At 40.7% G+C, this 27,081-nt stretch overlaps 1 protein-coding gene, 1 long non-coding RNA gene and 1 pseudogene across 7 annotated transcripts in view; 1 reads left to right on the forward strand and 2 right to left on the reverse strand.

Annotated features, from left to right (window-relative positions):
- Positions 1-1,221: 1,221 nt before the first annotated feature.
- Positions 1,222-4,456, forward strand: LOC308474466. Its single transcript, XR_013984748.1, has 2 exons — positions 1,222-1,260; positions 1,316-4,456. It is a non-coding gene; the product is annotated as an uncharacterized lncRNA (long non-coding RNA).
- Positions 3,403-27,081, reverse strand: part of LOC308474436 (uncharacterized protein) — a 49,613-nt gene continuing 25,934 nt past the window's right edge. The window contains exons 7-15 of one of the 5 annotated variants that reach the window (XM_081000698.1): positions 25,536-25,630; positions 15,999-16,064; positions 11,648-11,713; positions 10,823-10,867; positions 8,320-8,417; positions 6,834-6,894; positions 5,496-5,695; positions 5,280-5,385; positions 3,403-4,766 (exon numbers count right to left, since the gene is read on the reverse strand). In XM_081000698.1, the coding sequence (XP_080856824.1) occupies positions 4,692-4,766; positions 5,280-5,385; positions 5,496-5,695; positions 6,834-6,894; positions 8,320-8,417; positions 10,823-10,867; positions 11,648-11,713; positions 15,999-16,064; positions 25,536-25,630 (812 nt within the window). In that variant the 3' untranslated portion in view covers positions 3,403-4,691. The remainder of the gene's footprint in view (positions 4,767-5,279; positions 5,386-5,495; positions 5,696-6,833; positions 6,895-8,319; positions 8,418-10,822; positions 10,868-11,647; positions 11,714-15,998; positions 16,065-25,535; positions 25,631-27,081) is intronic. The other 4 variants (XM_081000700.1, XM_081000699.1, XM_081000702.1 and 1 more) reach the window with 4 other exon arrangements.
- On the reverse strand, positions 26,555-27,073 carry LOC308474457 (activated RNA polymerase II transcriptional coactivator p15 pseudogene; annotated as a pseudogene). The gene has a single exon. The product of its transcript is annotated as an activated RNA polymerase II transcriptional coactivator p15 pseudogene (transcript).

Here is a 27,081-nt window from a genome sequence, read left to right on the forward strand (position 1 = left end):
TGCAAGCTATAGGTGTGTGGTGGTGTGGGAATGTTAAGGAAGGTGGGAGAGGATTAATATATCCCACAAGTGGGGCGGCAATTTATGCACTCTGTACACCTAATGCCCATTTTGCTGTTAAAAACTTAAGTCATTCCCACTTTTACATCATAGCAGCAGGTTCATGTTCACAGATATTGATCACTATCACATCTTCTTGGGCCCTGAGGAGCTGGTGCTTCAAAGACTTGACCAGGCACCCATTTCACTGTATACTCTGCAGCTTCAAGGAGGCTACTGATGGGCCTGCTTTGTTACTGCAGCAAATGTTTCAAGTGTTTTTATTAAGTGGTAGCAGACCATTTAAGAATCCCTGCCCTTGAACTCCCTCCTTGCTCTTCTCTTTGGTATTAGCTCTTCCAGTTATAGATTATTTGCGAAAATGCAAGGCGCATATTCCCTTCTGCAAGTCCTTGTTGCTGGGTGTGAACTACCTTAATCCTAACTCTGATCTATGTCACACATCACTTCTCACTTCCTTAATATCTGAACTGCAACCATTTACACTCCCCTCTGTTTTTTATTTTAGGACACAAGAAAAATCTGCTAAAGCTGCTGCAAGCCTCTAATCACTTTCCCCAAAGCATTCCTATTGAATTTGACAGGTTTTGTATTTGTTATATATACTTAAGTACTATTATCCCAGTCCTAAATAGGATCTGACAACTTCAGTTAAACTTATTAGGATTGCAGCCCTCATATATTATACCCAGGGTCTTCTGTAGCCAGTTGCTGTACTACTAACTTCCCATTCATATCAAAGGTTCTGGATTAGCATGAGATGCCAAAGAGGAAATTGCCAATTGCCGAATTCTCTTACAATATGCTCAGAGTCTCTTGCCCAACTAAATAATTGTGCCATAACTATGTGGTACAGTCTGAAGAGTTTACTTGGATAACTAAGAAAACTAATTTATTTGTTTTTTGCTTATACCAGCCTCAATCCAGAACCATTGGAGTGCTGTCCTGATGGGATGCAGGAGAGCGGGAACAGTCTTTTTGCTGTGAATAATCCTATTCATGTGTGCTGGTTCTTTGTTTTTAATCAGGATAGAGGCACACTCCAGTGCTGGAGAAGGGGAGTGCACAGCTTTCAATAAAAACAATTATATAACAACAACAATAACAACAGCAATTTATTTATACCACACCCATCTGGCTGGTTTTCCCCAGCCACTTTTGGAGTGCCCATCACAAGTTTATGTTTGGTGTCTCTTTCTTGTTCTGACTGTCATATAAGGTTCAGTGTTAGGTCACTTACTATTTGCTGTTGTAGGTTCTAATAATGCGATTAATGGAGGTTAAAAAGTAATAATGCATGGAGGTTGGAGGAAAGTGTTGGCCGTTTGTCTCCATGACTGGAAGTACCACATTGTTTCAAAGATGTGCTTCCTACATTGTTCTGCATCCAGATGTTGCCGGCCTACAGCTCTAACCGTCCCTGAACATGGACCATGCTAGTTGGGACTGATGGGAGTTGTAGTCCACAAGGCCTAGAAGACACCATGTTCGCTATCCCTGGAGTAGACGATACTAGTGTAGATGGACCAGTGGTTTGACTCAGTGCAGGGCACCTTCACATGTCTGCCTTTTACACCACCTCTTTACTGCAACAAGCACCAGAAGTATCACAGCATAGCAGATTGCCATGTAAAAAGTGTGGCAGTTTAATCTGGGAAGGAAATCCTCTAACATTACTTGCTTGCCAGGAAATTTCCATGGTCCCCTGCCTCATCCAGAGGCAGCAAAAGTGAACTTGGCTTCTTGCTGTGGTGGGGGTGAGATGGGGGGTAGGTTTGCTGGTGAAGGAGCAGTTGGCAACCCAGAGAAGTAGGTGACATGGAAAGAGGAGAGCCAGGGAGCAAAACAGAGAAAGTGAGACTGTAATTACAGGAAACAGCCAGGATGCTTTAAAGTACTTAACATACCCACGGGGCAATATACTACCAAACCTTCACACATTTCTAGGACCTGGGGGTAGCTTCTTTCTGATGTGCCCTAGGGAAGGGTTTCTCCTTCAAAGACTATTTAGGGGTTAAGTAATATTCATAAAGGCCAGTTTGGGGGAGATTACCCACACCCCCCACAGGTTTCTGTGTGTCACCTTACTAATGCACAATAAAAATGTCGGCAACCAACTATTCAGTATAGAAGATTTAGGTGAACTTGCAGAGAATGTTGTAATGTGATATCGAAAGGATATAGGGAGAGAAAAAAGCAGATGAAAAGAAGCCTGTTTGAAGGAAAGAAATGGAAATTAAAGAGTGTGTAAGAAATGAATAGGAGAAAAATGGGTGGGAAATTATATATGAAAGACTCATGATGAACTTTAAACTTTCTATGGGACACAGGGAATCTATTTTTATTCACAGGTTGCTTGTGTTGGATCAATGTATTTTGCTTTCCAAGAATCTACAGCATCTGGATTGCACTATCATGTGGGCATATATATGACAGCTTCGAGATGCTGTGATGTCTTTTATGCAACATGGAAGCAAAGGGACCAAACAGAAGCAGGCAACCAGCACTGTAACTTGGGCTAGACAGTGCAAGCATGTATTTTTTTAAACAGCGCAGTGGCGTAGAATGCTCAAATAAGATGAAACTGGTGCACTGCCTGTTATTAAAACTGCAACACCACATACAAACACCCACCCATACCAAACCCAAGCGAGAAATAACCAACCACAAAACAATTTCACAAGCTCTAAAACTGGAGACTAATCAACTGTGCAGGCAATAGTTTAAACTGAATCAATCATTTATGGTTTGCTTTCTAAAATTTGCAGCTTGCTTTGGTCTTTCAAGCGTAGCTGAAGTATCAGAAGATTGGTGTATATTCACCAGGGATAATTCCTTTTTCCTTGCAGCAGCTACTTTGAATGGGAGCCAGGAACCAGCCCAAGGTGTCTTGTTGTCTGAGGCGAAAGACAAGAGCTCCCGCCCCACTTTCCATGTACTGTACAAAGCCAATGCGGCTGGCAGATGAATCTTCCTTGAACCCTAGTGGTGTTCTTCACTGAGGGCAGCAGGTGAGTTTAGAGGGTGCATGGTAGGCCACCTTCTGCACCTAGAGCTGTGGCCTCTAGTGCTTCACCAGCATCTCCTACTCCCATCCTGTGCCACTCCTTTCACTTGGCCTATAATGTAAGGACAAATCTTGGAAGGAGCTGTGGCAATCGGTGGCCCCAGAGGAAAGGTAGCAGGCATTGTGGCACCGCCATCCTCATGGCTATACATTTGAGCAGGAGAATCAGTTTAATCTACCTACAAACCAATGGCAGGCATTTGAGCAAAACTGCAATACCTCACAGCACATGATGGTTAAGAATTGTTGGGAAACTAGGCACTCTGAACACTATGTGTTTCCTTAAGACTATATATTTGATCACTTGTAGCTGTATAAAACCCAAAGGCAGAAATCTTTTGAAGTGGGTATTAAAGGACATAATTGATTAAATTTGCAAAGTGCCAAGATCAAGTAAGTTTTGGGGAAGTTAGTACACACTTTCAGAAAGTTTCTCTTCTCTGCTGTTAGCCATACAGTGAAAAATTTACAGGCATAGCTCATAAATCTTTCCCTTCACAGCTAAAAAAAAGCTTTGGGGTGGGGGAGGAGGTCATGTGCACTGGAAGATGCACAACTGTTGTCATTGCTCAAGTCAGATGTATTTACCAGTCCAGTCAGTCTTTGCACATAGAACTGGCTGTGTGTGCCCACTCATCGTCTTTTGCCTCAGGCAGCTGAATGTCTTGGAATGGATTTGCCCTTGCCCCCTGCATCATGGCCCCAATTCAAATCGCTCTCTAGTGGCTTCCAGTCATGGAACTCCCACATGACCCCTAAGGTTGAAGAGCAAGACCTAGAGAAGAGAGCAGGTAACCTGGAGGGTTAGCCCAGCACTGACTGAAGCCTATTAGGGGATGAAATACTCTTGTAAACATATCATAGACAAGTCCCTTTGGAAATGATGATCTCGCAATTAAAGTAGCCACATTCGGTTTCTGAAGTGTGTGTTCCTGCAAGGCTGGTCTGTCTCTTGTGCCCTCTGGCACTGGTGTGGTGGTGGAAGAAAGAACCTCAGAGTTTCTGGGAAGAGTCCTTAGTACATGTGGATGTTGGCAAAGAAACGTATTTAAGAGTAGGGAATGGAAGGAACAGTCATTTGTGCTCTTCATCCTCTTAATTAATGAAAGAATGATAGTATTATCTTGCACAACTTGGAATTTAAAAGTGTTGTTGTTTATTTATTAAAAAAAGTATTTATCACAACTGATGCCCCTACAGATTTAAGCAAATTAATGGAAAGGATGCAAAGGGTTGTGGGGTTTTTTAGGAATTAAAACAAGACTTGCATATGGAGTAATGAAAGAGAGAGAGAGAGAGAGAGAGAGAGAGAGAGAGAGAGAGAATAAATGCATAACAATAAATCACATTTTTTGGGGAAATACATTACAATGCCCAATATCTCAACAAAGAAAAAAAGAACCCTATGCATTAATAAAAATTATATAGTTATCTTTTCAAAATAACTTTTTCAAACTTTTAAGTAAAGAAAGGGATGGTAGGAGAACACTTACATACACACCAATCTCAACACTAATCACAATAAGCTACAGAGCAGATTATTTTCAAAAGATCCCACTTGTAGTTACTGTTTTTCACTGTTGATGATGGAGTCATTGTCAACATAATTTGTCCAATATGTGTTTAATGGTGTGGTTTCCTAAAAAGCAACAATGTACAGTTCAGCTGTATATTGATAAATATATGGTATGATCAATTTAACAACCAAGAAAATAGCATATGCGCATGAACAGTAATATAAGGTTGAGAAACAGCTGTTTCACAATGCCAACACTTGTAGTACTGATCCTCTAAATAAATGGCTGGAAAAAGCATGTTGTACTTCACAAAAAATATTTTTTACCTCTGAGATAAGAGGCCTAATTGACTTGTATGGCAAAAAAATCACACACACACACAATTAGATTAATTTGAAATGTCTGGCAGATACTGCAAATTGGGTCTGTACAGAATTATAGTAGCATTGAGAAGAGATGTATGAAAACTGCATTTTTTTTATTTTACAAAATGCCCATTCACATTAAAGACCCATTGTTTCCTTTCCAATAAGGTTTCTTTTAGATGAACCTGATAAACCAGGTTCTGTGAATTACTGACATCATAATAAGTAATGGACTCGATAGAGGAAAGGAAGAAAGAAGTATGAACCTACCACAACTTGAGCATAGAGAGCAACATCTCCCAGAGTTAAAGGCACAGGAACCATTTCAGGCTGGGCAAAGGTAGAGATGTTCTGAGTTTCAACTCTATCAGGGAAACTGAAAATAACATTATTAGAAATTACAACTTCATTTAAGTTGTGATATCCATCTACCAGGTAAAAGACTGAATGGACACAAGCCTCAGTCTACAGGTTAAGTGTACTCACATTTGAAGAACACCTCTATCTTTATGTTGCTTCAACATCTTTTTGTTTTCGTTCGAAATTCTTAATATTTTGGTGGAGTCCTTGCAATGCATTTCCTGCAGGTTTCCACTAACTAAAGATGGAACCAAGTTTTCCTCTATTAACCTGTTGCTCTGATTCGTTCCAGATCGTTGATGGAAATTTGGATACAAATAATTCATCTTGAGACAATGAAAACAACATTAGTATAATGCAAGGCTTTTAAAAATGTCATTTTGAAGCAATTAAAATGATTAAAAATGAGTCTAACATGAAATCTAACAATCCTACTTACTAAATTCAAAACTCAAACCTATTGCCATTTGAACCTTAAAAGAGCAGAACTGTGGATACTTCTAAATTAATATAGTTGACCACACACAACCTCCCAAGTGTCAGGTGGGGGGGGGGTTGTTATGAAGGATCGGGATGGCTCCCATTATCATTTTGTACTGGTTGGTTAATACACCCATCTCTCAGGCATTTTTTTTCTGGTTCTCTTCCAAGATTCATCTACTGGTAATGAAAACTCTTACTCTTATCAGCTGTGCCCCGCTGCTTCAATTGCTGACCAATCTCAAACAGGGCCAGCCCATCCATAAGGCAGACTGAGGCATCTGCCTCAGGTGGCAGAATCCAAGGGATGCCTCTGGGATGTGCCGCACTACTGCTGGAGAGGCAAGGAGAATCAGCTGCAACAGCATCCAGGTTCTGGCAAGATGGCTGTGACATTTTCCAGGGCTCTTGCAAAACAGACCCAGAAGCTACAGCTGTGCCCATGTAAGCAAGGCTTTGGCGGGGGAGGCAAGTGGGGGCAGATGGCGTGTGGTGCACGTTCAGAGCAACACCTTCCCATTTCGCCTCAGGTGGCAAAACACTGTTTGTGTCTTTCCTGCTAAAATACATGAGCAAGCATGGCTCCTGGCATTCTCCACCTTACTTGGTTAGAACTAGGATCTTTCCTATCGAGCACATATTTTCTGCAGTGAATGTAGGTTTCTTATTTTCCTAAATACAGAGTTTCCATGTGGTTATATCCCGGGTGAAGTGTGCTCTTTGAACAGCGATTCACTGCTGAGTTCAACATCCGCTGGTGCGTTTCAGTGCTAAATTCCATTAACACGCTTTGGGGAATTATTTCTTAAAACTCCGCAGGTAAGTCAAGTTTACTTTAGTGTTATAACCTTTAGGTTAAACAACATGAAGTATCAAGTGGCATAAACAAAGAAAGGGGCCTAATTCAAATCAAAGGCATATTGAGTAATGTTTGCCTGTATAGAATGCAACATATATACGTAGCTGATTGTTGTGATTACTAACCAGATCATGCACACTCTGCTGTGTTCTGACATCTGTAAACTGTCCGTTTTGTTCTAGGAGCCTAGACAGCACCAAACAAAAAAACAAATCAAGAAAACAAACATGGATTATAGATTCTTAAAAACAGAGTAGGTATTGTCCTAGCTGCTTTTAATTCCCACCCACAATCGACTTGATTTAGTGGCAATGCATTATTGTTTTTTTTAAGTGTGTATGAAAGCAAGGAAGCCAATGGTTGCTCTGGGGCACAGTAGAGTTACACATTTTGCTCGCAAAGGATCTCATTAGAGTTTGATCCTTCCACAACTGATCCTAAGAATGTTTCTTGGCACCATCTCTCTCTTTTTTGTACACATGTGGCTAATGCAATGCAAGAAGAGTCATTTTTAATTTGAACAACAGCCTGCCGGTACCTTCTTGTTCCTGTGAACTGAGGTGGGCTTCAATATATGTATCACTGGCCACCAACCACCATTTTTGCAATAAGGAGGCTCTCCTCCTTGGGTGCAGCCAGCTCACCAAGACAGCCAGTCAGCAAAATATATTTGCTAAAAACATTGAGCATCACAAAAATAAAACAGGCTGAAGTTCATTTTATGTAGGTGATCCCCAGCTCACTGGACCCCACATGTTGTGCAATGAATTCTTGTCTAATCCATTGAAACATATAAACATTCATTCTATGTATTATACACAATCCCACCCGCTACTATTCAAAAAGGAAACTGTCCAAAGAATCTCTTTGAGAGATCTACTATTATGAGAATGTATCAGGCCTGTCCGGGGCAAGGGAGGAGGGGCTTTATTTATTTAGCAAAGAAGCAAGCAAATGGGCAAACTCTTTGCTGCCCAGGCAGGACCTTCCTCAGCAGCTGTGAGGCCAGAAAACCTCAGTAACAGAAGGAGCAAGTACAGAGAACTATGGTTTTTGGTTTGGCTACCAAGTCCAGTCAAAGATGGTCAACTACTGTAAATTTGTTATTTCATTGCTTACTTCCACTGAATGAACATTACTTTAGATATTTATTAAGGCTGCAAGCTGTGACCGTAACAGTCTTCACCATCATTTCAGGAAAACGGATTATGAATCCTTAGGATGATTGTTGCTAGACTCGGTTGCTAATGCTTCACCCTAACTCTTCTGAAAAAAAGACTTATAGCCTCTAGAAATTCTGTTATTCATAGCCTATACATTTTTAAAGCCTCTTTTGAAAGCTTTTAATGCAGCAACTGTTTGAACAGACAGCATTGTTTTCCATAATAAACTCAAATCTGGCTAGCTTTTTTCCAAAGTAAGTTTTGATGACTTATGGGATTTAGTTGCATGAAATCACAACTGCTTTTTACTGTGATCCTTAAATGGCTTCTTTTAGCTTTGGCAATACTACAATAGGCTTTGCCAGCGTGGTAGTTTAAGCAGAGAGTCATAAAAGCCATTTATAAAGTGGTATACTAGACAAATTGCCTCTACATTGTGCAAACTCACCTCCTGGATAATGCCATGTTAAGAAGAGAAAAATAATACATATGGTGCAATGAGTGAAGTTGCTGTTCATATTTCCGATTCTGTTTGCATGTTTTCTTCTGTCAGTAATAATAAAAAAGCATGTTAGAGCTTATACACTAGCCTATCTAAGCTTCCCTTTTAAGCTGCAAAGCGATGGCACTCTGCTGAACTCACAAACATGAGGAAGGAAGGAAAATATCTAATAAATATATCATCTCCTAGCATGTAATCACATCCCGACAATCTGCACATTCATTTTTTGGAGCCTCAGCCTTACTTAATGGATAAAATATGGAATGCATGAGAACTGTCTCTGTGAAGCAGTTTCCAGAGTTTGCCAGTTCCAATGGAATTATGAACTATGGTGTGACATAAACCAGGAAAGGAAGGAGAGAAATGCAGTGTGCAAAGGGAGAAGAAGAGAGCGTGTGAGCCCACTGATCCTTCAGGGCTTGTTCACTTGATGCTACATGTAGAATGGCGTTAGGTAAATGAGCTTTGAAGGCTCTGTTCCATCTCAATCAGCTCAGGGATAAGCAAAGGAGAGGAATGCTAAAAGTATTTACAAATGCTGGAAAGCACCACAAGAATGGGAATATTATCACTGGCTACCGACAGAAAGTGACACTGTGGTTGCAGCCTGCTTCAGTACTACTGAGATGTTATGTCCTGGAGGGATGACCTGTATGGAGACCTTGAAGTTTTGAGGAGGGTGTGTGTGTGCAGCTTTCAGAAAGAAAGCGGGGGAAAGTCACAGGGTTGTATGCAGAGCTGCCTCAGCAGAGTTCTACTTACACATCAAGACTTCTCCTTCTTCTCCTCCCCCTGTGTGCTTCCAAAATCTGGAGGGTTCTCCAACCTTATGGAGAAGATTTTGAGGGCATGTGTGGGGTTGGGGGTGGAGAGAAGAAGGGGAAGTCCCATTGCACAAGTGGAAGTCTCTTGCATGAGCGGAACAGCAGCATTTGACACAACCCAAAGTGAGCATAGCAGCAGGCATACAACTTACAGCTGCATTCATGGGCAAAGTCCAATTTTATCTACAAATATATGTGCTCTACAACCGTATGTGCAGTAAAGCCACCAATGCCAGCAGGACTACTCCAAAATAAATTGTTCGTAGATCATTCATGGCTTGGGTCCTTCATCTCATCCTTAATTGTATTGCAAGCTTTTCTCAGGAACAAAACTTTCCTTAGCCAGGAACTCTGCAGATAAACATCACCTCCTTGAGGCAATGGAAATGGATAAAATGAAGAGTACTTTCTTTTATCCCCAGTGTAAATTGTGGGGCTGGGAAGTTTTGAGATGCTTAATTGCATTTCTCTTTCTTGTCCCCCTCCCTCTCCAGCCAATTCCTCTGTTTAACATTTAGCCCGATCAAGCACTTGGGATAATGTCAAAGTTTGGTCCACAAAGATACTGAACAAATCTAGATTCCGGAATATGCTTAAAGCATATCACAACTTTGGCCCAATTCCAATTGACTAGGAAGCCAAAGGTAAACCACCATTTTTCAGCCTTGGTTCTCATCTGCAATATGGTGATTATAAATATTGGTCTACCTCTCAGGGCAGTTTTGTAAAGAATGATAAGATAATGTACGTGATGTGTTTTGAACATTCTCAAGTGCTACTTAATTATTATACTAAATAATGTTCTTGTTAAAGCAATACCACTACAAAGGGCCTAAGATAACTTCCTATTCAAAACTTATTTAAGGCTGCAGTTGTAACCCCAGTAACCTGGGAGCAAGAAACATTGGATTCAATGGGACTGAGTAGACGTGATTAAGATGGCACTGTAAGATGTCAGTGGCGTACTAACAGAACAGGGTTTGGCTGAAGTAGGTTCCTTTTCAAAACTTCAGGCCTCCATTGAACACTTTCATTCATTCAGTGGCACCCACCGTGTGCAAGATAGACAATGTATTTTACCATACTACTTCACATTTTTATTGACCTGAATAGCAAAATAATAAAGACAGGTATGTAACATGTATATTACTTTAAAATGCAATAGTTTTCCACCCTCTACAAAAAATTTCAGAAATCTTATTCTGTCCTTGTATGATTAAAAGGCCCACTTTGTCAGTCCACTTGAATTTCAACAGGAAAAATTGGCCAAAACAAAACATCTGCTATACTTTTCAACGACTTAAAGAGGAAGAACTGTTGTCTCTCACTCTCACTGCATAAAATCCAATGAATCCATTAATGCAGAAATCTCTGCAATACTTTGAGCTGATATGCAGGAACAATATTAATCTATTATTGTGACCCACATGCTTATATAACAAAACATATGATGCTCGATTCTTATTCCTTGGGAAACATTGCGGTCTGAAATCATCTAAATGATGAAACAGTAATAATATAAAAGGGTTTCAAAAGAAAGACCTACAGGAAAAGGTAATCAATGTAAGCCGAGATTTATAGTCCTAAATGGGAGGCAGCCCCAAACCTGCTCTCTATCTACATAACTGATTAGGAAGCCTGATTACACCTTTAGGAGGAGGCTGAGTATCCTGGAGGAAAATGCAAGAGGGGAACCTTTTGAAAGAAAGGCAATGTTGACCCACCCCTGGCATGGTTAAGGAGCAAACTTCCCCAAAATTAACTAATTCCCCTCACCCCTCTTTACAATGAAGGGTGCATGGACAATTAGGCAAACTAAACAGTATCAATGCCTGCGTCCTAGTTTTGCTGCTGTTAAATAAAGTCCCACCAAAATCAATTGTAGTGCAAAGGGCTTTGTTTGCTTCTCGGTATCAGACCCATGATTTTAGGGGGGTTGGGTGAGTAAATGGCACTATATTGAGCACCAAACATTTATCATTTAATATAACCTCACAGGCTGGGCTGATAAAAGCAGCAATCTTGGAGAGTCAGAACTGTTGAGTTGGATGAGCTCCAGATAAGAGAGTGAAACCCACCACTCCCCTTGACTTTGTAGTTCTCTAATCATCCTATGTAAAGGAGACTTGTGAATCTTCCTAGCAGGAAGCAGCTGAAGGCACAGTAGCCTAGCCCCATTGTGAGAGCTCTTTTTACCCAGCTCATCGCTATTATCATAATAAAGGCTTCCCTTTCTCCTCCTTTGGGCCTCAGCTTGAGCTTGACTCTTCGGAAATTCTCCTCCATATTGTAACACTCTGGCTTCTCCAGACAGAGAATAAATAGGACTTCCCCCACTAACCTGTGTCCCCCCCACCTCAAAACAACAACAACAACTGTTACTACTATCTTCCTCTGAAGACAGAGGTGGGATGGGGCAAACCTGATAAAGATTACAGGAAAGAACTCACCACCTGCTGAGGACTAGATGGCTCTCCAAGTCTTTTCTGCACTTCAGAAAGCCAAGAAAGCAGCAACTGTGGGAGGAAAATTGGGGGAGAAACCCACCTGTAAGCAAGGGGAAAACACACCCCACCCCCACCACAAAAAAAGAGGTTGCAAAGGCAACCATATGATCCATTTTTCTTTTCTGTTTTTGCTCTGTGACAAATTAGCACAGCTGCCTCTTCGGTTCTGTCAACGGTTTTTTTAAATTATTATTATTAAAAAGCCATTAAAGTCTATGAAGATGTAAGAAAGATAAACTGTTAGCCAAGGCAGTACACAAAAGTAATTACTCTTGCGGAATAAAACAATAAATCACCTGACTTCCGGCAGTATTCAAGAATATTTGAAGCCGTCTATTTAATAATCATTGGTGAATGCTTTTCTGCAGTAAACCAATAGAGGGCATCCATGGAAATAAGACATCTTAATGTTGGCCAACCTTGAGTTCATTGATAAGGCAGTTTTTCTTATTGAGGTGTGTGACTCGTAATTTCAGGTTAATGCACTGCAACTGCAATCTACTACTGTGACTTTATTCCAAAGTGATGGGGTGGGAGGGAAAGTAGGTAAGTAGGTAAATTAATTATACACCAGGATAGGAGTTGAAAATATTCAGACTTCCAGAGACCAAGCTACACAATGCTTTAATCCTGTGTTTTTTTAAAAAATGTGATCAATACTTTCACTTTTATTCCGAAGAATATACAGCTGTAGAGCCCTGCTCCTGATCCAGTTTCCTGTCAAAAATCCCCCAGCTGCTATTTTCACCCCATGATGCAACCTGTTTTTAGCTCAAAAGGCTCATTTCCCTCACTAGTCTATGGCAATTTTTAAATGCACATTTTAATTTTAATTTTGAAGGGTCTTATGAATCCACACATTACTGTAACATGCGTCTTTCCAAACAAAACAAACCCTGCCCTAGTGGCTCATATCTTAATGTACCTGAGACAGATAATTAAAAAAAGAAATGGTCTAAGTCCTATTGTTTTCCCTTTTTCTTTTGGTAGACTTCAAAGGTGATCTCTCCCCTTCCTCTCCTTTACATTTTAGTGTCTGCTGTTCTGCAGCTGTCAGCTTGCTCCAGAGTTTCATGGCGGCAAATCTGCCTCCTCATGGCCCATAAAGCTACAGCACTGGGGATGGTGGTATGCAGGTGTGGAAAAGGGAAAAGTGCAGGATGAGCCTGTTAATGATTTTTCCGTCACCCCATGCTGTGCGGCTAGAGAAAAGGGCTGACTGCAGAAAGCCACCTTTCTTTGTTTGCAAAGGTATCCTCCCCACCGCAAAGGTGTTGGTTTTTCACGTCAAGGGCTGTTTACTGAGATGATTCACCTTATATGGCTTTTTTAAATGCTTTGAGACTCTAATTAGACATAGAAGTGGAGTCACACAACAGCGAAGACTTTTACTTTCCCGTTAACTTCACCTTGCAAATGTCTAAATCAAATGATAACTCCAAGTTGTTTAGGTTGGCTTCACTCTCTGCTGGAAGCAGGGATGGAGGCAGGCAAAAATCTATTCTTCTGAAGACCTAACACAACCCTCCTACAATCCAAATAAAGTTAGTTGTGACTAAGGCTAAATGAAGTCGTAACGTGTTTACTATGCAGTAAGACCCACTGAAAATAGGGGGAGTTATTTCCAAGTTAACGTGTGGAATTATACTGAAGGCCTCACTAAAACCAGAGGAACTTAGAAGGCTTTCAATGATTCACAATAACTATTAGCTTTAGCTGAATCGGACTGCTCACATTTAATTCCCAGTGGAAAAGTAGTTCTGATTTTGCCACAACTGCTACGTGCTATGAGTCAGTGGCAAATTAAAAAAAAAATAGACGCTCTGTCATCTTGAGTGTGCACTCCTCTGAACTGCACTGAAGTGAATGAAAAACCAGTGATTTAAAAATGTCTTGGTAATAGTGTTATCACCAGAACATATTATTTCAGAATACAGTCTTTAAAAAAAAACAACCAAGAGAAAAAGTAGGGTTTGTGTGTGTGTATGTGTTTATGTATCTCTTTCTCTCTCTCTCTCCCCATATATATGCAGGAAATAAAACTAGGCACCCAGTGCTTCAGACAGAGGGAATAAGTAAAAACTGGTGTGCATATAAATTTTCTGTGCCAGCTAGCCTTGTTTGGAATGGAATGTTGTATTTTATATTCTATTTGATAATCCATTGAATGTTTGAAAAAAAGTATACAACTAAATTATGAAAACTAAAAAAAGGCTCCACCAGGTATGGCATTAATGTCAAGGCTGTGACCACACAGCAAAGAGAAGGGAAGCAAGAGAGGCTACAGGGCAGATTATATGTTGGCTCCACATCTCCTTTCTGTGAGATATTGAAAATGGGATTCTCAGAAAAAAGAGGAAAATATTATCATGAGTCATTGCTCTGGCAGTTCTCCTTGACTGCCAGACTTACCCGTATTTACCCATCCACTAGGAATAAGTAATGATCTTATTCTCTGTTTGAGCAGCTAAATGGTAATGTTGACTCGTGAGAAACAAAATCTCATACCTCTCTGCCAAATGGTGCAAAAAGTTAAGTCTCGCATGCAGTCTAAGCTACTAAAATAACTCCCTTCTTTTGGTCAGTTATGTAATAAAATGAAATAATTACATCTTCTATATTAAGAAATTATTTTGGCATGGAATGTTATTCAACGAGCCACTTCTGGCAGTTAGTTCAAAACAGGTATCAACAATCATTACAATGGATTAGCAAGAGCTATTAAAATCTATGGATCATAAAAGAAATATTTGCATGGCTAATGCAGGCTTGTATACAAAGTCCTTTTCCTGCTCACCTTGGGTGAGTAGGACTTGACTCTAGGCGATCAGACAACACTGGGAAAGATGGAGTTTCACACCCTCTCAGGTCATCAATTTACCAAAAAAGGACTAGGAAAGAAATGTGTGCGCCAACTGGCTACTAAACAATATTTGCAAACAAAGCCTGATGAGAACGCGGGTGAGGGACGCGGGTGGCGCTGTGGGTAAAACCTCAGCGCCTAGGACTTGCCGATCGCATGGTCGGCGGTTCGAATCCCCGCGGCGGGGTGAGCTCCCGTCGTTCAGTCCCAGCTCCTGCCCACCTAGCAGTTCGAAAGCACCCTTAAGTGCAAGTAGATAAATAGGTACCGCTTTATAGCGGGAAGGTAAACGGCGTTTCCGTGTGCTGCGCTGGTGCTGGCTCGCCAGAGCAGCTTCGTCACGCTGGCCACGTGACCCGGAAGTGTCTCCAGATAGCGCTGGCCCCCGGCCTCTTAAGTGAAATGGGCGCACAACCCTAGAGTCGGACATGACTGGCCCATACGGGCAGGGGTACCTTTACCTTTACCTTTACCTGATGAGAACAAGGGAAAATTCAAACTATCACAAGCCGTATCATATTTAAGATTTATCATAATTACAGAGCAGGCTAGAGCGTGCAGAATGTGCACTTTTCAACGTGTCCTAGGATGTGTTGGGAAGAGGGCTTTGAATCCAGTGGACTCCAAGGCCCCACCTTCCCAATAGCTTTATTTCTTCCTCCTACCAGCGGTGGAGGAGGGACAGCTGCTAAGGTTTTAGTAGCTGCAACAAGGTGTCCCCCTGTGGTGGACCCCCTGTTCCACCTCTGGAGCTCCCTCTGCTGGCAGAAAGGGAGTTCTGCAAAATCCTATGGCCCTTGGGGTGCCCTCCTAGAGACAACAGGATTACACCCAAAAGCATTTATTGTTGTTAGTTCATCCTATTTCATTTCACATGGATGCATTCATACTCCAATAGCAGCACGCAAATGGCAATGTCGGAACAAGGTATGTAACCTTCTCTCAGATGCCCCCTTCCCTTGTGCTGCTATAGGAGCCATGTCAACTGATGGGAAATGAGGGAAATGTTGATCTGATAAAATTGTGGAATTTCTTAGAGACGGGAAGCCCTAAATAAATAAGAATGTAAGAAACAGGTTCTAGATGGAATTCTGACAAAAGCAGTAGTCCTCAGTGAATTACAGTTTTTGACAGAATTTTTTTTTTAAATATCTGGCAGACAGAGGGAATTGCTACTCAGACTATAATCTGGTACTTTCTATGTACCAAATATGTCACAAAACTGTGCATTTGTTGTTAGAGTAACGGAGTATTTTGAACACAGTTCCCATGCAAGCTACTGAACTGTTTTGCAATGCCAGGAGAATAATTGTAGGAGTACCAGAAGTATAACTCACCTGTTCTAATCTAATCTTTTTAAAGGACAGGAAGGCCTGAGGTTTTCTCACCTATCATTGAAAACATTTGCTCAGTTTCTTGCTGGGTCTTTACCTGTTTCCTCTCATGAAAAGCTGGAGACTGGCAGGTGTCAACAGACGGCAACAAAGAATCTGTACTCTGTCATGAAAATAAGAGGGGAATCAAATGCTGGATTTCTGTTGCTCAGCACACACACAATTCACAATTTTATGATGAATTTATTAAATGCATAGTATTTTAAAATTTTACCTGCCTCAAAGCTGAAAACTACAAATAACCAAAACAGAGAACAACACCGATTTATGGTTCTTGTTTAACTTATTTAGCTGAAAAGGCAGACTGGGAAGAATGAAGAACCTATTCATCAATAAATAGAGATAAATCTTATTTTTCATTAAGGTAAAGGTAAAGGTACCCCTGCCCGTACGGGCCAGTCTTGACAGACTCTAGGGTTGTGCGCTCATCTCACTCTAGAGGCCGGGAGCCAGCGCTGTCCGCAGACACTTCCGGGTCACGTGGCCAGCGTGACGAAGCTGCTCTGGCGAGCCAGCACCAGCGCAGCACACGGAAACGCCGTTTACCTTCCCGCTATAAAGCGGTACCTATTTATCTACTTGCACTTAAGGGTGCTTTCGAACTGCTAGGTGGGCAGGAGCTGGGACCGAACGACGGGAGCTCACCCCGCCGTGGGGATTCAAACCGCTGACCATGCGATCGGCAAGTCCTAGGTGCTGAGGTTTTACCCATTAGTTTCATTAGTATAATCCTAAACCTTGTAACATGTTAGACTAGTCAAGGAACACCTGTTTCTATAGCATAAAAATATATGGACTTATGTATATTGTTTAGACATTTACTACTTAATTATATTATTAAAAATGTGGATAATGATGATTAGTAGCAGCAGCTGCTGTACTGAATTTGGAATTTGTATTTTATGTAATGTTGTTTTTTGCTGTGATGTCAACCACTTTGAGATTTTCTAAAATATGAAGTAGCATACTAAAATAAAGTGAACAATAACAATATTTACTAGAGCTTACTTTTCCAGTGAATGAAAACTGAGTTCTTATACGCCAGTGATTTTACTCTATTTTCCCATCTAAGGATGTTGGGGGAGAGATTTATACACAGGATTTACACAGACTCTGTGTTCAAGATACATTTTCAAATGGATTGCTATATTTATAACTGTGACTAGGATTCACCTTTCTGTAGCAAACTATAGAAGGCAATAAAAAGTATGAAATGACCAGAAAGAACAGTGGGATTAAAAAACATAACTCAGATAAATTAGCTCTTCTTGTTCATAGTGCAAAAATATATATATCAAACTCTGCCTGGAAAAGTAATGCATTTTAATAGAAATTTGAATTAGCCCTGGTGCAAATGAAAACAGTCAAACTAAACTGACAGATATCGGAGGGGGGGTATTGCTCATTTCAGGACATGTGACTAATAGAACCCAACAATTCACAATCTCTATGGAGGCAGTGGGAATTCCAGTGTTGACTGCTGCTAGCCCAAACAACTAGGAGAAATCGGCCCACGTGAGCAGTAATTGGATCAGAGTGGTGATCGGCTTGAGGTGATAAAATGGCTGTAGCACCTATCCTACCCCAGTGCTATTACCAACACTTCTGCTACGTGCCAGTTCCCCCACTTCCAGTTTGTTGCTTTAAACACTCGTCCAGTTGATGGAGGGAAATGTTACGTGGTAATGTCCTTTGCCATGTAGAAATGACACATTTTCATCACTTTATTAATATTCTGGATATTCAGTGTAAAAATGCACAAAAGTGAAAGGCCCAGGTGTTAAGCATTGGGAATACAGTGGTACCTCGGGTTAAGGACTTAATTCGTACTGGAGGTCCGTTCTTAACCTGAAACTGTTCTTAACCTGAAGCACCACTTTAGCTAATGGGGCCTCCTGCTGCTGCCGCGCCACCGGAGCATGATTTCTGTTCTCATCCTGAAGCAAAGTTCTTAACCCGAGGTAATATTTCTGGGTTAGCAGAGTCTGTAACCTGAAGCGTATGTAACCCAAGGTACCACTGTAAAGTATCCAAACTTCCCAGAGCCTTAGGAAAACATTAGAAGGAAGAAGGAACAAAGGAAGTAAAAGGGAGTCGTGCATTTTCTTTCAGCATTTCCTACAGAACTTGAGGAAGGATGAGATATGTGGTGAGATGTATTAGCCCTCTTCACACAACCCATGATTCACATAGGGGCCACTTTCCCATGGTGGCTCCCACATGGCTGCAGCATATATGTGAATATTGCGAACCAAAGGGGCAAGGCCAATTGGATAGGTCTCTTTGCACTTCCGTGAAATCAGGACAGCGATCGTAAGCAAGACAGAAAGAATAAACTGAGCAAGACTGCGAGAAAAATTAAGGTTTCAAAACAGAGATTTTATTGCATGTGTGACTATCACAGATTGGTTTTCTTTTCAGTTAAAGAATGCCATGCAAACTGATATTATTACTACTGCTATAAGCAAATCAGGGCAGCATCAAATTTTGCAAAAAGGCTGACACGTGCAGCTAGTTTGTTCCTGACTTGCTTATACCATCCCAAACTGTGATGCCACAATTGTAACTCAGGGGAACTAGTTGAATTTTTAAACAAATTTCTCCTGGCTTGCAAAAAACAGCTTTATTGGAAAATGTTTCACGAATTAAGTCCGCAAGTCTAGGTTTCCTGTTACAACTCCTAAGTCACAAGACTGCTGTATCCTGATTCTGTACGCATGCAGGAACCATGGCAAACATCTTTGTTACAGCAGATTGTTTAGTTTAAGCACAAGACAGCTGAACAAAGAGAGGATGGGATATTAGTCTTCCTGAGTGTGTGCCACATGTTGGCCATCTATTTTACTGTTGTTCTACAAACAATAAACTTCTCTTTGAGAAGCATCCCATATTCCATCCCTTCCTTCTACCTCCCCACCCCACATTCTACAAATAAGAGTTAAAAGAAACGCAGAAGTTACACAAAAACTATACACACAACCCAAGCTCATCATGTAGTGATGCATGTAGTTTAAATTGAATCAATAATAAATAAAAACAACAACAACAACCCACCACTATCTGATAAATGTGAAAATGAAGATGTTACTGTTCAGGTAAGAGATGGCTGAAGAATGAAGGGTTGTTTTTTTATTTAAAAAAATTGTTTTGTTTTTGCAACAGATGCAAAAGAAAAAGAAGAAAGTTTTAGAAGTTTTGAAGACATGGCAACACTGGACAAGGACAGACAGGAAAAGAAAGGAGGATGCATCAATGGGGTCCCAGAGTTGTGTTTATTTGGAAGACTGGGGAATGGTGATATTTGGAGTAGTGATGGAAAAGTATAAGGAGGGATGTATTCTTGTCTAAATTCAAACTGAGATTATGGTAAGCCATTCAAGAGAAAATGTTGAGAAAGCTAGAGACACGGAGACAGAGGCCTAGTTTTAGCTAATGCTAACCTTATCTTACACAGAATGAGATGAAAAAACAGATTTAGAATAGACCTCCCAGAACAGAGGGCAACAGGAAGAATAGATGCCGAAATACTTGGACTCCTTCAAGGAGAGGAAGAAGTGAAGCAAGAGCTGAAGAAAATGTTAGAGAAAAAGCTAGAGAACTGAAAGTTGATACTGACCCAGTTATACAGAAAGCATAGCTCAGCACGATGTAAATGAACGCCAATGAACGCCAATGAACCCAAGTGAAAAGTTGGGCTCATATATGCTCCTCTACCCTGCATGGGAGGACTTCTGATGAGTTTAGTTCTTTTAAAGAATCTCAGCTTGGTGTTACATTTGAACCAGGGATCCTGGCTTAAAAAGCCACTTTACTAATACAGCTTAATAACCTGTGGTTTGAAGCTGGCTTATTATGAAACTGGCCAGAGACCATTTTAAACCAACATCCCTGGTTTGAGCATAACCCTAAGATTATATTAATTAAAAGTGAAATTAAACTCAGCAGAAGCCCGAATGAGTGGAAAGGAAGGGAGAGCATGTGAGCCAGACATTTTGCTCAGGCTCATTAAAGCGTGTCCACATAGCACTAGTTCATGGTTTAGCAATATGTAAGAATGTGGCTGTAATCACAGGAGCCCAAGAAGGAAAGAAGTCACGGAATGACGGAATGATCAACAGCACAAGAAAAGTGGAGAGAGGATTTATACAGTAACTCAAGGAAAAACTTCTTAAGTTCAGTTTCAATAGGCTACGCTGAATTAAAGGCATATTGGCAAGCATTCATGGAGAGGATACAAAGCTGATCCAATGCTAGGAAACCATGGGGCAGCAATTTAGAGGACAGGAAAGCTCTAAGGATGATGTCTTAATGAAAAAGAAGTTATAAGAAGACAGAAGTTAACCATGGGGGAGAGGATAACACAGGAAGAGATGGAAGTGAAGACACAGAAGGGAACAAGGTGAACTCATTTGTAATGGGAGACAGGAGAAGAACAAAAGGAGGACATTGAAGAAAATTCATACCAGATCTTATCAGTCTCCTTGAAGAAAACAAGAATTTTAGCAGAGTTGCAAGAATGGATTTAAATTGTTGTTTTAAACAGTTTTTAATTATGGTTTTTTAGTGTTGTAACCCATGCTGGGACCTTAGGGTGAAGCCTTCACCATGAAGGGTAGACAATTAACAACAACAACAATCTACAATGTACGAATTTGGAGGTAAGAAATCAGTGGCATAGTAGATTATCAACTCTAGTCTTTGGCTCCCCTACACCATTTCCAGTAGAACCATTGTTCTGAACAGGACAATGAAGAACTGGGTACAAAGACTTCACAGCTTTGATCCAGCAAGAAAGGAATATGGCTCTATACATCATCTACAGCGAAAGGTTTTTATAAAAGGGGGAGTCCAAAACTAACGAAACCTCATTTCAAAATTACAAAAGAATGCCAATGGTCAAGACAAAAGCAAGTCTACAAAACCAAACCAAATATCTAAAGGCACTGCTTGCTCTTTTTAAAGTTTTTGTTTCTAGAGGTGTGTGGATATGATACTTATGAGAAGACGACCACTTGTTTTCTTTTAGTTAGGATTCTTGCACTAAGCAGTCAAAGTGTGCCAGCACTGGAGTGAGCGATATTATCGGGTGTTAGCTGCAGCACTCTGATACATCCTTGAGAACTAGCACATCATTAGTGATGCCTTCACAACTAAATGTTCAGGCCCTAGGTCACAAGGCAGACAAAACCAGGGATGCTCCCAGTTCCCATCTACGCTTCACCAGTTAAATTTTTTATTATTATTAAAGTTGTTTAGATGGCTTTTTGGCACTTGATTCAAACTTCTCAGTATAACTACTCTTCCACAGTTTGTGTGTCTTTGTGTATCTAGTTAGCTACCTAGATATGTGAGCAACTGACATGGTCTAGCACTTGAAATGTACTTCATTTTACAGGTTAGCTGGGATCTACTTAACCATCTAATTAACAATTACTTTGCACTTCAGCAAATGACAGTGCAATATGGAAGACAACAGATGCTCTGAATATAATAATAGATATAGACACCTATTATTTTCTGTCTTCTTGAACAGAGTATTATTATTATTACATTTACATTTACATCCTGCCTTTCCTCCAGTGAGCTGAAAGCAGTGCGCATGGTCCCCCTCCTCCCCATTTTATCTTCACAACAATCTTGTTAGACCGAGAGACAGTGATTGAGCCAAAGTTACCCAGTGAAGTTCATAACTAGTGGGGATTTGAACCCGGGTCCATCACTCTAACCACAACCTACAAATTGATCATACAAGTAGCAGAAACCAAATTCAAAAACTGGGCAAGAGTGTGTTGACATTTGAGTGAGTGCTATACCTTTTAAAAGCCAGTCCCACAGGCTCGGATGGTGAACCACATAGGAAAGAATAGAAAATAGACTCCAAAATGCAAACTAAGCTCAGACTTGCACCAGATTTCTTGTGCTATATTGGCCACATTTCTCAAGAATAGTACTTCTGAATGAGAGGCGGAAGAGGAGCTAACTGTACTTGGATTAAGATGGAAAATGACAAAACAGGCATACACACATACAGTAAATAACCCTAAAACGACTTGGGGAGAGAAGATTTCCTCAGCCTCCTTTGTCTATAATGTGCATAAATGGCTGGGGTCAACAGGGATCTGAGGAGAATCAGTTTGGGTGAGAGAGACCTGGTTACAAGTCATTGGTTCCAGTAAGTGAATATTTTCACTGCTTGTTGCAAAGCAGTACCAAATACTGCAGTAGGTGGAGAAGATTCTGCAGGTGTGGGAGCTCTCTATGTCAAGCTTTTGCCCAGAATAAGAAAGCCTTTGCTGGGTCAAATCAGGCTGCACTTAATAAAACATTACATTTCCAACAGCAGCCAGCCTGTAGTCAATGGCTAAGACTTGCCAAAATCAGCTGCTAGCATTGCCACTGAGCTTCTAACCCCCTTAGTAGGAGTCTGTGGTACGATATAAGGCAGTAGCAGGTGGAGGGAGGGATTCACTTACCAAAATTAGTAAGAAGCCTGGAAGATTTGTAATGACTTGTTCAGACAAGTCATTTATTAGTGCAAACTCTTGCTTTTCCATTTGCAAATGTGGCTCCCAGGTGAGAATATTCCGCCCCACTCCTGCCAAGAAGTATTTCTCAACAACTCATAAACATGTAGAATGAAGAAGAGAAGTAAAGGAGCAACTTTAGAAGTTGAATATTGTATGGCATACATGGGAAAGAATGGTTTGTTTCCTAAATGAAAAAAACCTCACTTTATTTGCAATGTTCACTTGGCTTATTTTCTCCCTCTACAGTTATTAGTAAAGAATAAATGCTTTAAAAAAAATAGCAATGTCAAGATGCCGAATTCAGCACATATCAGAAAGCCACGATTTCAGAAACAAAGTGAATTAAAATATTTTTTATTATTATGATTCCAGTTGTTGAAAATATAAAGGTGGAACAGTTCACAAAATCACTTGACCTCATTTGGTTTACTCACCTTGGCTAGATAGGAAGCTGCCTTACACCGAGTAAGACCATTTGTCTCTCTAGGGTCAGCGTTATTTATAGTAGCTCCCCAGGATTTCAGATGGGGGTTCTCTGTCAGCCCCACCTGGAGATGTCTAGGATTGAATCTGGAAACTTCTGAGGGCAAAGCAGAAGCTCTACCAAGCCTTTCTGAAAGCTAGATGTACATAGCTTGCTTTATTTATTTCTTGCTTTTAACTCTCTTTCTATCACACTGTAATCTCCAATAAGATTTGAATTCAGTTCCAAGAGGCCCTTAGGCATTCCAACAATATAAAGGGTGCGTCTCCATTTCTCCATTTTATTTTCTTCTCACGTATCTGCGAACACTTTCCCCTGCTTCCCTCAGACACACAGTAATAAGGATTCAGCCAATATATATTTGTCTTAGGCCAGGCAAACAGGGGCCCATGTGGCCTACCTTTGACTGGGGTAGGATGAAAGGCTAACAAAGCCCTCCTAACGGTTTGGTGACATCTCCACTAATCCTCCCTCCGTTGGGAAACAATTACAGAAGTCACTCAGAAGTACCTGCAGGAAAGAATTTCTAAGGCAAGTCCCAAACAGATTTCAGTTTCAGACCCAAAGTAAAATGTTTTCTTCGCATTCTAAATAATGTCGTGGGGTTTGTTGGGAGTTTCTCAGGAATGAGGAGCACTACTGATCCCGGTCTGGCATGGAATTAATTTATGGATATCAGTACATGAAGATGTGATGATTTAGCTTAGACAGATCTTTAAAGGGCAAGACAAATTTATGAAGGATTAAGTCTTGTCAACAGCTGTTAGTCGTAACGTGTTGGACCTCCAAGAAAATGTTGAAGTATGAAGTGCTTCTGTTCCAGACAGACAGCCATGCCTTCCTCCAAAATACTCAATTTCTCCTCCCTTCCTCCCCATAACAGCATTCTGTGGCCACTGGGCTGTTTGTGGAGTCCCTCCTCCCTTAGTTTCCCCTCTCAATATTTTTGTACTTCAGCAAGCTTCCCCAAGCCAGCCAGTATCTCCTTGTTGAGTGGTGTTCTTTTGCTACATCAGCAATAACACCCACAACCTGAACAGCAGAAATAGAGGGAATGATGGTTAAAAAGAAACCTCCATATTCAGAGTGTATACGCCTCCCAGCACCTGGGGCTGGGGACAATCATCTATCTGTCTCCAGTATCAACTTCATGCTCTGATTGTGGGCTTTCAAAGGTATCCAATGGCCCACTTTTCAGAAGCAAAATGCTGGGCTATGTGAACCAATTCACTGCAAGAATTCTTATGTTACCAGATTAGCACCTTTCAAGGGTGGGAAATGGAGAGTGCTTTGCCAATTCACTCCTTTTTCACTCCCCAACTATATATCCATCCCTGAGGCCTTGAGGGAGAAGGAAAGGAGGTAAGTGCTGCTTTTCCAAACCTACCCTAATGCCCCTCCAAATTCCAAAACTTAACAGCCCTGAGGAGGAGGAGGGTGAATAATGGAACGTATAACCCAGAAGCTGAAATTCAGGGTTGGGGTGGATAAAGAGGTAATGCTACCAACTCCAGCAGTGAGATACAGGATCTGCTCCCTCTAATTGCAACCTGTTTATTGTGCCCCTTTGATGGGCTACATGACTGTCTCCAAGCTCCTCTAAGGCCATGTTCTATATACAACTTTGGTGTCAGAAATGGTATCAAGCATCCCAGTTTGTGGTGACCTTGAAAATTTTGCTCTTCTCAGAAAGTATCTTATGATTATGACTTTTTTTCAGGACATGATCATTACAGTGGTACCTCGGGTTACATATGCTTCAGGTTACAGACTCCGCTAACCCAGAAATAATACCTCAGGTTAAGAACTTTGCTTCAGGATGAGAACAGAAATCGTGCTCTAGCGGCGGTGCGGCAGCTAAAGTGGTGCTTCAGGTTAAGAACAGTTTCAGGTTAAGAACAGACCTCCAGAACAAATTAAGTTCTTAACCCGAGGTACCACTGTATATGCTAATGTTCTACCACCTTTATTCTGTTTGGCTTTCTTTAATATGCTGTCAATCTTCAAGTTGCGTAGACAGGTGTTCCTTAAAACACACAGGCATCTAAGGATGGGAAGATGCTTCCAAGCTGGTTGTCCCACCACTACTAGTTTAAGAAGTTAAATACTGAGCAGAGCGCCCTGCACAAAAGGTGTTTTGTGTACAATTGTGCTCCCTACCCCATGAAAGCAATTGTTGAGTTAGCTACTTATAAAAATGTAGAATATTGAATCAAAGGAGTAAATAACTTATGGTCATTTTAAGGAAATCTTCTAGCCTGGAGGGAGTTACTTGTGAATTATAGGTTGAATCCTTCTTAAGTAGACTTATTGAAAGCAACAGGACACAACCTGATATCAACACAGTTCAGGAAGCCATAGATTTTACAGGACTATAAAATGTAGCTTCATTCAGATATGTAGAAAAGTTAAGGCCTATTTAAGCATCACATGAAGCATCTTATCAGAGAAATCTCCCACCCACTCATCAAGCTGAGTTAAGACTGCTGACTATAATTAGAAACCTCATAAAGTAGAGTGCTTAGAAATCCAAGGTTATAAACAGAAACACGTATTTGCTTACTTTTTTCAGGCTGCTACTGTTTTTAAAGCCATCAACAGGCTGGACTGGACTGGTTCTTGCTGAAGTTGACAGAGGCAAAGACTTTGTAGCTAACACTGTCGATTAAAAGTACAAAGTGTTTAAGTAAAAAAAATTTCGTCATTTGTTGTTGACTCTTTGTGATTAATAACTCAATTATGTATTACATATTACTAGCAAATTTGTATTTCCAGATGCCTATTGCTCTTGCTTCTTCACTGCAAAGTTTTGTTTTTGTTTTGTTTTAAACATATTTTTATTAAAGATTTCTCGGTTTACAAAAATATGTGCAATGTCTCTTTTTTCAAGTTACATTTTCTACAGATCAGTTTCATTTGTTGAGACATTAGTATTACATTAGGAAGAAAAGGGGAAAGAGGTGGAGGGGGCATGGTGAGTGGGTGTGGGGTCAGGTGGCAATGTTTCTATTCTACTTAGCGTATGTGTGGGGGTTTGTGTCAGCGTCGGTTGTGCGGGTTCTCTTTACTATTCGCTTGTATTCCTTTGGTGGTGAGAGAGGTTGGGGTTGGCCTAGGGTGTGGTTGTTTGTTTGTGATTGGCTGTAGTGAACTTTGTTTTCATGTGTGAGTGGGGTGGGTGGGTGATTTTGGATCAGGTTAACCATATTGATTTGTATGCTGTTGGTGGATTTTTTTGTCATTGTCTTGTTGGGCTGTGTATGTGATAAAGGGGAGCCATACCAGGGTGAAGGCATCTTCCTCTATTTGTCCCTGTGTCAGTTTCAGTTTATCGGTTAGTTTTTCTATTAAGGCTGTTTCTCATACTATTTGATACCATTGGTCCATTTGATACCTGAGAGGTCTCTCCAGTGTCTGGCTATGATGCTTCTGGCTTCTGAGAGTAGGTGGGTTATGAGATCTTTATTTTTTTATTTTTTTCAACTTCACCCAGAATACACTTTTAATGTACATTAAAAAAGTGCTCATCTTGCAAATTGTTTTGCAATCCAGGTATACAATTGCTTGGAAAACAAATAGTTTAGAAAATGAATGCCAATGTAAAAAGACTACTTAAACCTATAAGAGTGGAGTTTCTGCATGGCTCATCTTTACAGTTTTCTTACTGCTTCATCAATATCAGTAATCTGTTCCTTCAACTGGCTCCACTGTTCTGGATTTAGAGAGATACCTTTTCTGCCAGGTTTCATTTCGCCTTCTTGATACATCCAGTATTCTCTAATATCAATTAGGACTTTACCTTTAAAATCACGAACACTGACATATCTCATTTTACCAATCCGAAACATATTCTCATCTCTGTTGCTACTTTGCTTGGAGGAAGCAGCACCTTTGGAGCTTTCACCAGACTTCTGTTTCTTCACAGGCTTTTCAGGCACTGCTTGTTTTTTTCTTTTCACCTTTTTGTCAACTTCACTGTCCGAATCACTGGCAGATGAGCTTGAAGACACAAGTTCTTTTGATTTTGGCATTGTTCCACTCAGAGCCCGCTGCTCTCACTGCCTTCCTCTCGGCTTGCCTTTTTTATCCATTATGAGCTCTTTATGATG

Source organism: Podarcis pityusensis, assembly GCF_964106645.2.
Source record: "Podarcis pityusensis genome assembly, chromosome: 3".
In the NCBI taxonomy this organism is placed as follows: domain Eukaryota; kingdom Metazoa; phylum Chordata; class Lepidosauria; order Squamata; family Lacertidae; genus Podarcis; species Podarcis pityusensis.